The sequence below is a fragment of the Centruroides vittatus genome, unplaced genomic scaffold (assembly GCF_030686945.1).
Source record: "Centruroides vittatus isolate TY-2023 unplaced genomic scaffold, ASM3068694v2 scaffold_435, whole genome shotgun sequence".
Taxonomy (NCBI): domain Eukaryota; kingdom Metazoa; phylum Arthropoda; class Arachnida; order Scorpiones; family Buthidae; genus Centruroides; species Centruroides vittatus.
Genome location: NW_027122708.1, coordinates 1063832 through 1075885, shown reverse-complemented (window position 1 = coordinate 1075885; position 12054 = coordinate 1063832). Strand labels below are relative to the sequence as shown.

Here is a 12054-nt window from a genome sequence, read left to right as displayed (position 1 = left end):
CATGGTTTATAACTTTGTTAATTTTTTTCTGATTTTAATTTGTAAGTAAAATTTTATTATTTTCATTAATCATGAATTGCAAAAATGCAAATGAAAAGCAACAGAAAACTAAAAAAATGACTAGAATCACAATGGAACTGAAAAAAAGAGATTGTTAAGAAATATGAAGGTGGCATGGGTGTTCGAGATTTAACTGTTGCATACCGAGAATGACGATATCGACAATTGTGAAAAATAAAGACATTATTAAATCTGTTAACATTGCGAAAGGGGTTTAATCAATTTCTAAACAGATTATTAGTATTAAGGAGAGTTTGATTTGATTTGATTTTGATTTAATGATTTAAATAATATAATACAATATATTGTAATAACTTTAGAAAATCTATAATAAAATTTATTTTTTTATTAATGTGCTCAAACAGTGTTTAAATTATTTTACAACCCCATTAATATATCATATCAAGAGGGATTTTATTTACATGAGAACAGATTAATCATTTTTACATTACTTCCTATGGGAAAGGTTGGTTTGGTATACGTCCTATTCGGTATAAGTCCAAACATCAGGAACGGATTAAAGTCATATACCAAGGTTCCACTGTATATTGAAACTTGGAACAATTTTTTTAAGAGGCTAGCTACATAACCAGATCTAGAACCCTCCTCCATTATAGTAGTCCATACTAACTGCCGATTTACCCCTATCCCCTTCAATTGGACTATGCGGTTTGTGGACATTCTCTAAACTAGTGTTTCTCAATCTTTTTCTCATTTTGGACCAGTAAAATTATGGATAATTTTACGTGGACCAGTAATTATGCTTATATATGTTTATTTTAGAGCAGTGTTTCTCAACAAGGGCGATTTTTTATGTTGAGGGCGATTAGTAACAATTTATATTCTGGGGGACAAAAACAATTTTTTGGGCAATTTTTTGGGCAACATTATATTAAGAATAATTAGATATTTTATTTGTTATATCGTACAATATTTAAACAAATAACATTATACTAGTCACTAGTCTATTCAATGCAATACAAATTTGAGGCCGAGGCTAACGCCCAAAAAATTCTTTTTGAAGTGAAGGGGGCGATACTATGTAACAGTTTTATTGAAGGGGGCAACAATAAGTAAATCAGCTACTGGAAAAATAAACTATTAAAAAACAAAAACCTTAATGTTTCCAGCAATAAAAACTATTTAATAATAATGTTTTCGATTGTTTTAAACAGCCATCATCAGTCGAAAACGTTATTATTAAATAGTTTTTATTGCTGGAAATATTAAGGTTTTTGTTTTTTAATAGGGGGCAACAATTCGTTAGAGGTTGAGAAATACTGATTTAGAGTTACTGTATATAACAAACTATGTACAGTAACTCTATATTACTATTTAAATATCACCCATAATTAACTGTGCTAATTTCAGTACTGTCAAATGTTTTTCTGCAGACAAGAAGTTGAAAAACACTGCTCCAAATTAATATCATCATTGCAAAGATTATAAATAAATCACTAACATGAAATCCAGTAATAGCTATTTGGTGCATGCTATCATTAACATATTTCAAAACACCTAGCATGGCATCCACCGATTCTTGTAATTCATTTTGACCAGGTCCTTCTTCTGAATACTTCAAAAGATCCTTTAATAAAATTATTTATATTAGATTGAAAAATAAAATATGTTAATATACATGATAATATTTATAATATGTGAAGTACCTTTAATAATAATTGGTATTTGGTTATCCTTTGTACTGGTTTCAGCAAATAAGCTCCTAAAGGTAATTTATGACCCAGATTTTTTTGACATTCCTAACAAATATCATTTTAAAATATTTAGTAAATTATTCTTAAATTTCATATTTTTAATTTACATTCATATTCAATAATATGATGTTAAATATGATTACAATTTTAATTTAATTTAAAAATTAAGACCTTAAAAAATGGATTATCATCACCACATTGTCTCCTGAGTGCTTCTGACTTAGGTTTATTCAAGCAGTATGTACTATAGAGTTTGTGAAAAGTCTCCCTCTAAAATAAAATTAAAATTTTCAAATTAATAATTATGTTATGTATTTTTTCATTTTAAAATAGCTATTTAAATTAATCATTTTATGATATATTACTCTCAAATTTGGCTTTGTTATTAAGAACTATCAAGCTTACATATAGTTAATGCAATAAAAGATTTCACTTAGTCAATACCGACTGTGTCTGTTTACAGGACATAGGGTGATGGGATGGAATAGTTCTGTGGTAATTTTACTACATGTGAGTGCTTAAGCTGTACAAATTTTATCAGTTGTAATATTGATCATGTCATCAATTTTTTAAGTTGTTAACCATCTGTCTCTAGTTGGAATATTAAAAAAGGATTTGAACTGATCCAAAATTATTGGTATGGTCAAAACTTGTTTTAATCAAAGTTCCTTTTAATGGGTCTTGCAGAAGCTAGGTTTTAGGTGAAATAAGCTAAATGGTAGAAAATTTCTGTGAAACTCTGCATATTGTTTCTCAGTGAAGAAATTGTAGTTATTTGATAAAAATGAATGCAGAATCATCCTGTTGTCTGGCTTGATGAAACATGGATTTTGATGAGCCATATGCAGTCAAAATCATAAATGGACACAACTGTTGATGACCTTTTGGGTATTTCTGTCCCTGTGTCAAAAGAAAAAAGACTAATTGTCATTCATGCAGACACAGAAGACAGATTTATACTGATTTGATTTTCACATCTAAAACAAAAGTTGAGGAATATCTTGACAAAATTTTCAATGTTGGTTTGTAGAACAGCTTCTTAAAAACCCAAATATGCCTAAAAATTAAATTATTGTGAAGAACAATGTCTGTTACCACTGTTCAAATCAACAAGGCCCCCCATCAGCCAAAACAGGAAATCAGAGATCATCAAGTAGCTTTGAAGTCATGATGGAGAATGTGACGATGGCTTTCTGAAACTTGAGCTTCTGAAAAAGTCAAATTGTGGCAAAAAGAAATTCATTATTGATGAACTGGCTAAACAGTGGGGACACACAGTGGTAAGGACCTGTAACAGTCCTTTTGGGACTACATGAGTGCTGCAAAGGATAGGTTCAATTAGTATTATTCCAACATTAAATAGACAGTTTAATTTTGTCATTGGTTGTAATACAGTCACCTACACTTGGAAACCAAGTTGACAACTTGGATTAAAGTTGTCAAACCTATCTCTTTTTCTCTCAAACACTAACAAGATTATTGAAGAATACAAAAAACTTCTATCTTCACAAATCTGTCATTTCACAATCACCAGTGACAAACAAACAAACAATCTTCACTTACAGAAATGGCCCTTTATCTGAGGTGAATTAACTATTGCTTAACTCTGTAAACATGAAATCGGCCAAAATTGGCCAAGAAAATGTTGTTTGACTGGTTTTTCTATACAAGTTCCTCTTGTAGCCTGAGGGGTAAAAACAATCTAGTCTGCAGTTACATAGAAAAAAAATTTTCAGAGCAAAAAATGTTAATGAGCAAAGGAATATTTTTTTTTCATAGATCATGCATAAAGAAGTGAGATGAGAAAAGAGCAGATAATAAAATGTTGCAGGTCAAAACCAGAGTGCAAGATGTTATGATTTTGAATGAAAATTTTACTGGTAATTCACAAAGTAATATTCAGGAAATTTGAGAAGTGTGGTAAAAATTTAATTAAATGGAAAATATACACTTTTATATTTTCTATTATATACAGTATGTTTATCTTGAAAAAAGGACTATGTAATTTGTGATGAAATGTAAAGTCAGTTTAATCATGTAATTGTTTAATAATGTAGCAATATATTTAAACATGATTATAAAGAATTAAGAAAAAATTTGATCATTATTTAAGCTCATGAGTTATAGATTCGGGCTGTTTTTAATTAAGGCAAAATTAGATAAAATATTAAACTGCATGCAAAATCCAAACATATCTATACACTAGTTCACTACTATACACTATTCAACAACTGGTTCTCTAGTCTAATCATCAATATAAAATCATTAAGAAGCAACAAATATTTTTGTTGTTCATCCATAAATCTATGCACATTGCATACTATTCTGTGAACCTGGCAATTTAAAGGCTTTCCTTTTTTGATGGAAGCACTCATTATTTTGGAAAAAATCTCCAGAAGCAAGTAATTGAAATAAAAATGAATATGACTGACTGTTAAATACATAAATCACCCATCCAGTCCTCCCCTACTTTTCCAATTATCCCTAGGCTACAAAAGGTTCACTTTTGTTACAGGCTATAAAGGGTCAGCTTAAGTACTCACACATATAGTTTTGTGGTAATTTTGCTACAACATCCCATCATCATACCTCCCCTAAGATAGTCATAGTTGGTATTGACTAAATGTAATCTTTCATTGTGCAAACTATACATATTTTTGAATTGTAGAAAATTAAGATGAAAGTAATTAAAATATAATATAGGTTAATTCCAATAAAATTACTCCTAAAAAGTTTTGATATTTAACACATATAACTATGTTGTTATTCTACAAATGTATATGAAATAAAATTTTCTATATTTTCAACTACTATAAACAAACATTTGAGCATTGTTGAAGTAAGATTTCTAAATTTTAAAATATATTTGAAGCAACTTCAATTCTATTGTCAATTGTAACATTAAAACAAAACTGTTTTAAGCATTCTGTAAGATAAAATAATTTATGGAGTTATTGAAGTTATTTGAAGGTAAGTTAGCCACTTATTATAAACAAAAAAAAAAAAAAAAAAAAAAAAAAAAACTGAAATTTACAGAGAACTCATGAAAATATTTTATAAAAATGATCTTGTTTACCCTTTGAACAAAGCATCCTCCAACCAATTCAGGAGTGTTACTGTATTGTTGTAAATCTCGTAGGAAGACACTGTAAAAAAAAACACAAATCAATATATTGAATGCGAATATTTACTACTTATAATAGTTATAATAGTACTGTAGTTTCTATAACATTTGGAATAGAAAATTTGAATAAAAGCATCTGTAGCTTTCTGTTGAAAATTTAATAGGTTTTGTTTTAGTTATAATAGTGCTATAATAATAGTATTGGCTACTTTTATATGAAATTGAAATATAATAAAATTTTAAAAAACTCAAAACTTTGACATCATTTTAAGTATTTATAATAAGCCTGTACAGTCAAACCTGTTTTTATGCGGGGGATAGGGACCGCATTAAAAAAAACGCATTAAAAAAAATCTCACGAAACTTCACGAATGGCTGTAAATAATAGTTTTCGCAACACAATTAAAAAATAATTTTTTTATGCGGTCAACAGGGACCGCATAAAAAAGTCTCACATAGAAAATAACTCAAAACCGTACGAAATAGAATTTATTGACAACAGATGTCAGCACTTGACTGCATCGTCTGGTCTATCGTCTGTTTTACATATTTTTGTCCAGGTGGTGTTTTGTTGACTTAAAAAGTAAATTATTTCATTTTTCGCATATTCATGCAATAATATTACTATAATAAGTGCATTTATGCTATAATAAGTTTATTTAGCTATAATAAGTCAACGTGAGACATGACGAATCGCACGAGACTAGTCGCCAACTATACCGCACAAATTAAAAATTTGCATTAAAAAAATCGCACATAAAAAGAGCGCATAAAAACAGGTTTGACTGTATTTTCATGTATATAACTCTTGATGGTATATAACCTGTTGAAAACTGATAGAACAAGAATAAAACCTTTGCATAACTCATCCTCATGTATACCCTGTACATTTTCAAACTGCTTTTTAAACACAGATAACTTGCAGGTTAAAAGCATGAAAATACTGTATATAGTTTAAGAAACCAAATATCTTTAATAAAAATTATTGAAATTGATTATCATTTACCAATTTTGTTTGATTTACTATTCTAAAAATTAGAATAAATTAACTTTCAAATGATAAAACAATTTTAAAATTTAGATTTTTAAAACCTTTATAAATTTACAAAGTGATTTGAAAATTATCCTATTATACACTAATCTGAAACAATAATTTAAATATTCTTTAAATTCTTATTATTATTAAATCAAAAAGTATTATTAATATTTACAAGAAATATTTTATGTTGGGTTGGCAACCTTTTTGTTACTAAGGGTGCAATAAAAATTTTAAAAACCATCGAGGGCACATAGTTTAATTTTTGGAAAAAAAAAACAATGTTGTAATAAATAAACAAAATAATTATGTTTTGAAATATGTATATTTATACAAAATAACGATTATACATGCAATGTAATATCTAAAAAATGAAAGTTAAAAGTACATACATAAAATAACACAAAATTAAATTAAATTACAAGTATATGTATATATATTTGTGCTTGCATGACTATGGTCCTAGAGGGTGCATCTAAAATGCACCACAGGTGCCACATCGCCAACCTGTTTTACATCATGACATTGAAGACGTCAGTCATACTTTTGTCATCTGTGTTGCCCAAAGTGTAATTTATATTTTTATATTATTACATATACTTATGTTGTAAAATATTAATATTTATATTACCATAATTATAAAATAATGATATTCATTTTTTCATTAATAACCATTTATAAAATAAAAGTAATCTCTATTGAACAATTTCAGAAGCATCATTTGTCATTTTACGAAAAACTTACTCTTTATGAAATTGGCAAAGATCTTCTATGTTTCCAAAAAGAACTTCAGTTTTACCATAAAAAGCGGATGGAACGAGATCTCTCATTGCTGGGCTATCCATTTGATATTTGTATCCCTAATTTAATCAGGAAAGATATAATATTTATTGTTTTTGTAAATATAATAATTTATATTAAAAATTATAAAATTGACTACCTGAATAATGCTGGTAAGTTCTGAAACATATGCTTTTTCTGTTTCAATCAGTTCTGTCATTACATGACTAAAAATTATATTTTTCATTATTAAATATTTTTTAGAACATATATCTTATTTTTATATTTATGTTTTAATTTTTCTTAATTTCTATTAAAATATTTTGATCATATTAAAGTGAAAAACAAAAGTTAACAGTAATATAACCTATGCATATTATGCAGTAATGTGCTTAATCATGCTTGAACTTAACATCCATTGTTTTACCTACAAGTGCTCAGACACAATGTACTGCTATTCAGTCAAAAACATATTTCTGGCTGTGGGGTTATTTGAAAGATTGTGTATCAGGACACATGCACTCGTGTCAGAGCTGTAGGCCACATAGTGCATCATGTCTCTTAGATTCCTCCTGAAATGTGCAGTAGTTGATAATGCAGTTTTATGATTTCAACATGAGGTGAACAGAGAAGGATCCTATATTCAACACATACTGTAAATATGTAAAATGTAATTTTATTCTTCTAATAAAATTTTGTTCATGTGTCTTATAATTGTCATCCTTGCAGTGCCACATTTTTACCTGGTGCTAAAAATTTCAACTAATTTTTCATCCTTGTAAATCTCTTCCCCATAATCTGCATTGCATGTGTACAGAGTTTCATTCAATTCATGCAGAGCCTGCTTCACATGTCTGAATACTGTCAATTTAATTCTAACCACCCTGCATTTCTAAGATAATGGTCCATTCCTGATTGGCATAATTCTGAGCTTGATCATTGTCATGACCCAGGGGATGCTCATTTTGAGTATGCAGTAGGTTTCTCTTTTAATCATTGTGCAATGACATCACCATCAAGAAACACAAGCTTTTGACATACTGTGGTGATCTTTGTTCGTTTACATTCAAAATTAAGTTTTGGTGGGTGTTCAAAATACAAGTATACAGTGAAATTTAATATTTTCAAAGTATTTGTTAAATAGTAGTGTGTTGACATGTGAATTTTTTAGTTACATGTTCCTTAATCAAGTTGAATAATGCCAAACTGTTGTGTGGCAGTACAAATTTGTGTGTTGTGTGAAAATTACAATCAAAAGACTAAAGTAAGTAATGTAATTTATCATTCTTTCCCTAAGCATCCTACTCTTAGAAGTAAGTGGATTCACGCCTGCAAATGAGAGGACAAAGTCAATGTTGAAAATGGAACAGTTTGCAGTGCACACTTCCTTAAACACGACTATGAGAGAGATCTAAAAGCAGAACTCTTATATATACCTTCCAGGAGACACTTAAAGCCTGATGTTGTGCCATCTTTAAATCTAGCTCCTGTTAATCTTCGGATGTCCAATGTATGTCAGAGATAGTAGAGAAAATACATGACAAAACAATAAGATATACACAGCGAGAGAATCGGAAACATGCACTGAACAGACTGTCCCATCTTTCACAAAAAAAAATAATAAAATTGACAAAGGGTACTGAAACTGAACCTATAAATGAGCCTTCTCTGGAAGTGAAATTAGCAAAAAAAACTGGATTTAGCAAATGCAAAAACAAATTGATCACTTGAAAAGGGAAATATTTACCCTGAAAAGAAACAAATAAATTATTACAGTTGTCTCTTCCTGAGAAAAAACAAAAATTAAAATTATTAAAAAGTAAAAAATATAAAGTGAATGAGAAAATAAATAATATTTTGAAAAAATATTTACCAAAACACAAAAAAGGAAGCTATATTGGACAAAAGAAACCATAGCAAAAGCACTGACTCTGCGTTCTTTGTCTAGGAAGTGTTGTGTATATGAGAAAAAGCCTTGAAATCCCTTTACCTGCACTTTCTACTTTAAGGAGATGGGTTTCTTCATCTTTTCATTGCTACTGCATGATGTTTTGCAAATAATGAAGATGAAATCTGAGTCTCACAGTAATAGAATCTTTCTGCATTCTGAGCTTTGATGAAATGAATGTTGACTCCAGACTCTGTTATGACCAAGAGATGGACAAAGTTTTTTGGACCTCACAGTCAGGTGCAGGTAGTAATGGCTTGTGCTCTCTGTGGGAATTGGAAACAGCCTTTATATTATGACTTTGATACCACTATGACTAGTTATTATTTCTTTCAATAATTCACCTAAGTTCAGAGTGCAGGTTTTATAGTTGTTGGTGTTGTGTGTGATCAGGGGAGGAAAAAATTCAAAGGTATGGAACTATCTCAAAGTTGACCATGAAAATACATGCTTTGAAAATCCTAGACATCCTGGAAAGCACATATGGGTCTATTCAGATGTTCCACACTTGATTAAACTTTTGAGGAATCATGTATTAGACAAAGGCATTATCTTACCAGGAGGAAAGCATGTAAATAAAGATGTTTTTCTGAAAATATTATCCGTGGATAATGGGGAAATAAAACTATGTCCAAAAACTGACACAAGCACACATGGATATGCATGGAAGAGAACGTCAAAGAGTTAATCTTGCTTGCCAGTTATTTTCTAATCGTGTTGCTCAAGCAATATCTTTCCTTCTACCTGATGACCAGGAAATTTCTGATTTTGTAAAACTTGTAAATGATACTTTTGACATCCTCAATTCAAGAATCCCTAAAATTGATGATCGTCCAATTGCTAGTGCCTTTGGAATGCATACAGAAGCCCTTCAAATTTGTGAAGAACAAGTACTTCACAAATTTTATTCTATTTGTAAGAGAATACAAGGTTGGGAAAAAGAACACATTTATTACCATTTCAAAAAGGTTTCCTTATGTCCATTCGTTCGCTCCTCTGCTGCCACACAGACCTTGGTAAAAATTACAATATTAAGTACATTTTAACTACAAGATTTAATCAAGACTGTTTAGAAAATTTTTTTCTCAGATTCGTGCATTAGGAAGAGCATACGACCACCTCCTCCCTGTTGAATTTAAGAATCGTTTACATCTTATGATCATGAGTAGAAATGTTACTGACATTACATCAAGCTCTTCATGTCCAGTAGCAGTTGACAAAGATGCTGATGTATACCTTACATCACATCTTTTCACTGGATTAAGTCCTAGTATGGAAGAAGCACTTAAGATGATTGAGGGGGATTCAGAGGTGCAAGAAATGACTTTAGAAATTTCTCCATCTTCTCTGTCAGTATCTATGGCTGAATGTTCTGAACAAGGACTGCACTACTTAGCTGGTTACATTGCTTATCGTTGCAAGCAAATCGATATTTCTCTTGGTCATAACAGTGAAGAAATGAAACCCTCTTCACCTGAATTGAACAATGACTGGATAGAAAAGTTGTCTCGAGTGGCTTGATAATGCCGACAGATAGCTGGCTGAACACTGTAAAGCAGTTGGAAGTAACATTTTTGCTGTTTATTGGAAACAATATTTCTAAAGTGAGCAATATTGTTAAGGGCCTCTGTAAAATTTTATCAAAAAAGTTTCCACATTTGCATCCCCAAGTAATAATATTGTATGTCAGCAAGACTTTTTATAAGGATACGTTATATAAATGCAAAAAGCAAGATACAAAGGTCCACCAAACAACACCAAAAAAAGGCAAGAAAGTGGCAAGCTTCATATGCTTGCACATCCAGACATTAAAAAATTTATAATTATTTACAGTAGGCCTATAGCTCTCTTGATGCAATGTTTTGCTTAAACCAGTATAAATATACATGTTATTTAATATCTAGCTCTAAGCTAGATCTATTGTAATAACTCCATTAAAAGCAAAAATGTATTTTGTTACTTGTGAAGCATTGGTATCCTTTTAAAACTTTAGTTTTGTAGAAGAAGCATATTTATAACAAAAAAGCTTTTCTAACAATCTTCACATGAAAGTTCAGAATTTTCTTCTTTACTCAGAAAATATCATGGAAAAACATTTACCTGAGGAGCAGCCATAAGGTAAAATAATAATTTAATTGCTTGTAGAATACTTTTTCTCTAATTAGTTTTGTCATATGAGTGAATTGCGGCATGTTATGTAGAATAAGTTTACAGTGTAATTAAATTAATTTATTTGATTTTGAATAGCACCATATTAACAATCATACATGTTTATTAACCGTTGTTTGAGTTTTGCAATACATTCATTTCTCTAAGATTGCATTTCTGACAAAACCAGCACGTGTTACAGAACAGTGGTGAATCAAGTTTCTCGATGGTGACGTCATGCACAGTGGTATTTTTCTCACTAGAGTGAGTTGCGCTACCTTTTCTCAATATACCTTGGTCATGACCATTAAAGCTATAAAACTGCATATATTGTAAACATAAGATTTAACGTTAATTTATTAGCCATTATTATATTACAAATACAGTCAAACCTGTTTTTATGCGGGGGATAGGGACCACATTAAAAAAAATCTCACGAAACTTCACGAATGGCTGTAAATAATAGTTTTCGCAACACAATTAAAAAAATAATTTTTTTATGCGGTCAACAGGGACCGCATAAAAAAGTCTCACATAGAAAATAACTCAAAACCGTACGAAATAGAATTTATTGACAACAGATGTCAGCACTTGACTGCATCGTCTGGTCTATCGTCTGTTTTACATATTTTTGTCCAGGTGGTGTTTTGTTGACTTAAAAAGTAAATTATTTCATTTTTCGCATATTCATGCAATAATATTACTATAATAAGTGCATTTATGCTATAATAAGTTTATTTAGCTATAATAAGTCAACGTGAGACATGACGAATCGCACGAGACTAGTCGCCGACTATACCGCACAAATAAAAAAATCGCACAAAAAAAACCGCACAAATTAAAAATTCGCATTAAAAAAATCGCACATAAAAAGAGCGCATAAAAACAGGTTTGACTGTACATATATAATAAAGTAATTTTAAATCAAGTTGTAAAAGTTCAGCCTTACATCTAGAAGTTAGATATTTTTCAGTTTTGATTTTTATCATTCATAATGAATACAGTGTTGCAAGATAATTTAATCAGGTAAATTAACGAATGCAGTTTAACATCTTTAATAAAAGTGCATTGATTAATTCAGCTAAGTAACCAGTGGTAGTTTATCCTTTTTAAGGTTTATTCATGTAATCTTAAGTTTGATATTTTTTTAATAACTTTATTTTTCATTTGAAAGTTGTAGATTCAGAATTTGATGACAGAAATTATTTAAATTTAACTGTCACAGTGTTATCTTCTAAAATTT

General features: G+C 29.8%; 1 protein-coding gene across 5 annotated transcripts in view; it reads right to left on the bottom strand.

Annotated features, from left to right (window-relative positions):
- Positions 1–12054, bottom strand: part of LOC136989037 (guanine nucleotide exchange factor DBS-like) — a 177298-nt gene that overhangs the window by 39275 nt on the left and 125969 nt on the right. For all 5 annotated transcript variants that reach the window (XM_067287089.1, XM_067287088.1, XM_067287090.1 and 2 more), the window contains 6 exons: positions 6876–6942; positions 6680–6795; positions 4852–4921; positions 1947–2045; positions 1728–1820; positions 1523–1648 (listed from right to left, as the gene is read on the bottom strand). In XM_067287089.1, the coding sequence (XP_067143190.1) occupies positions 1523–1648; positions 1728–1820; positions 1947–2045; positions 4852–4921; positions 6680–6795; positions 6876–6942 (571 nt within the window). The remainder of the gene's footprint in view (positions 1–1522; positions 1649–1727; positions 1821–1946; positions 2046–4851; positions 4922–6679; positions 6796–6875; positions 6943–12054) is intronic.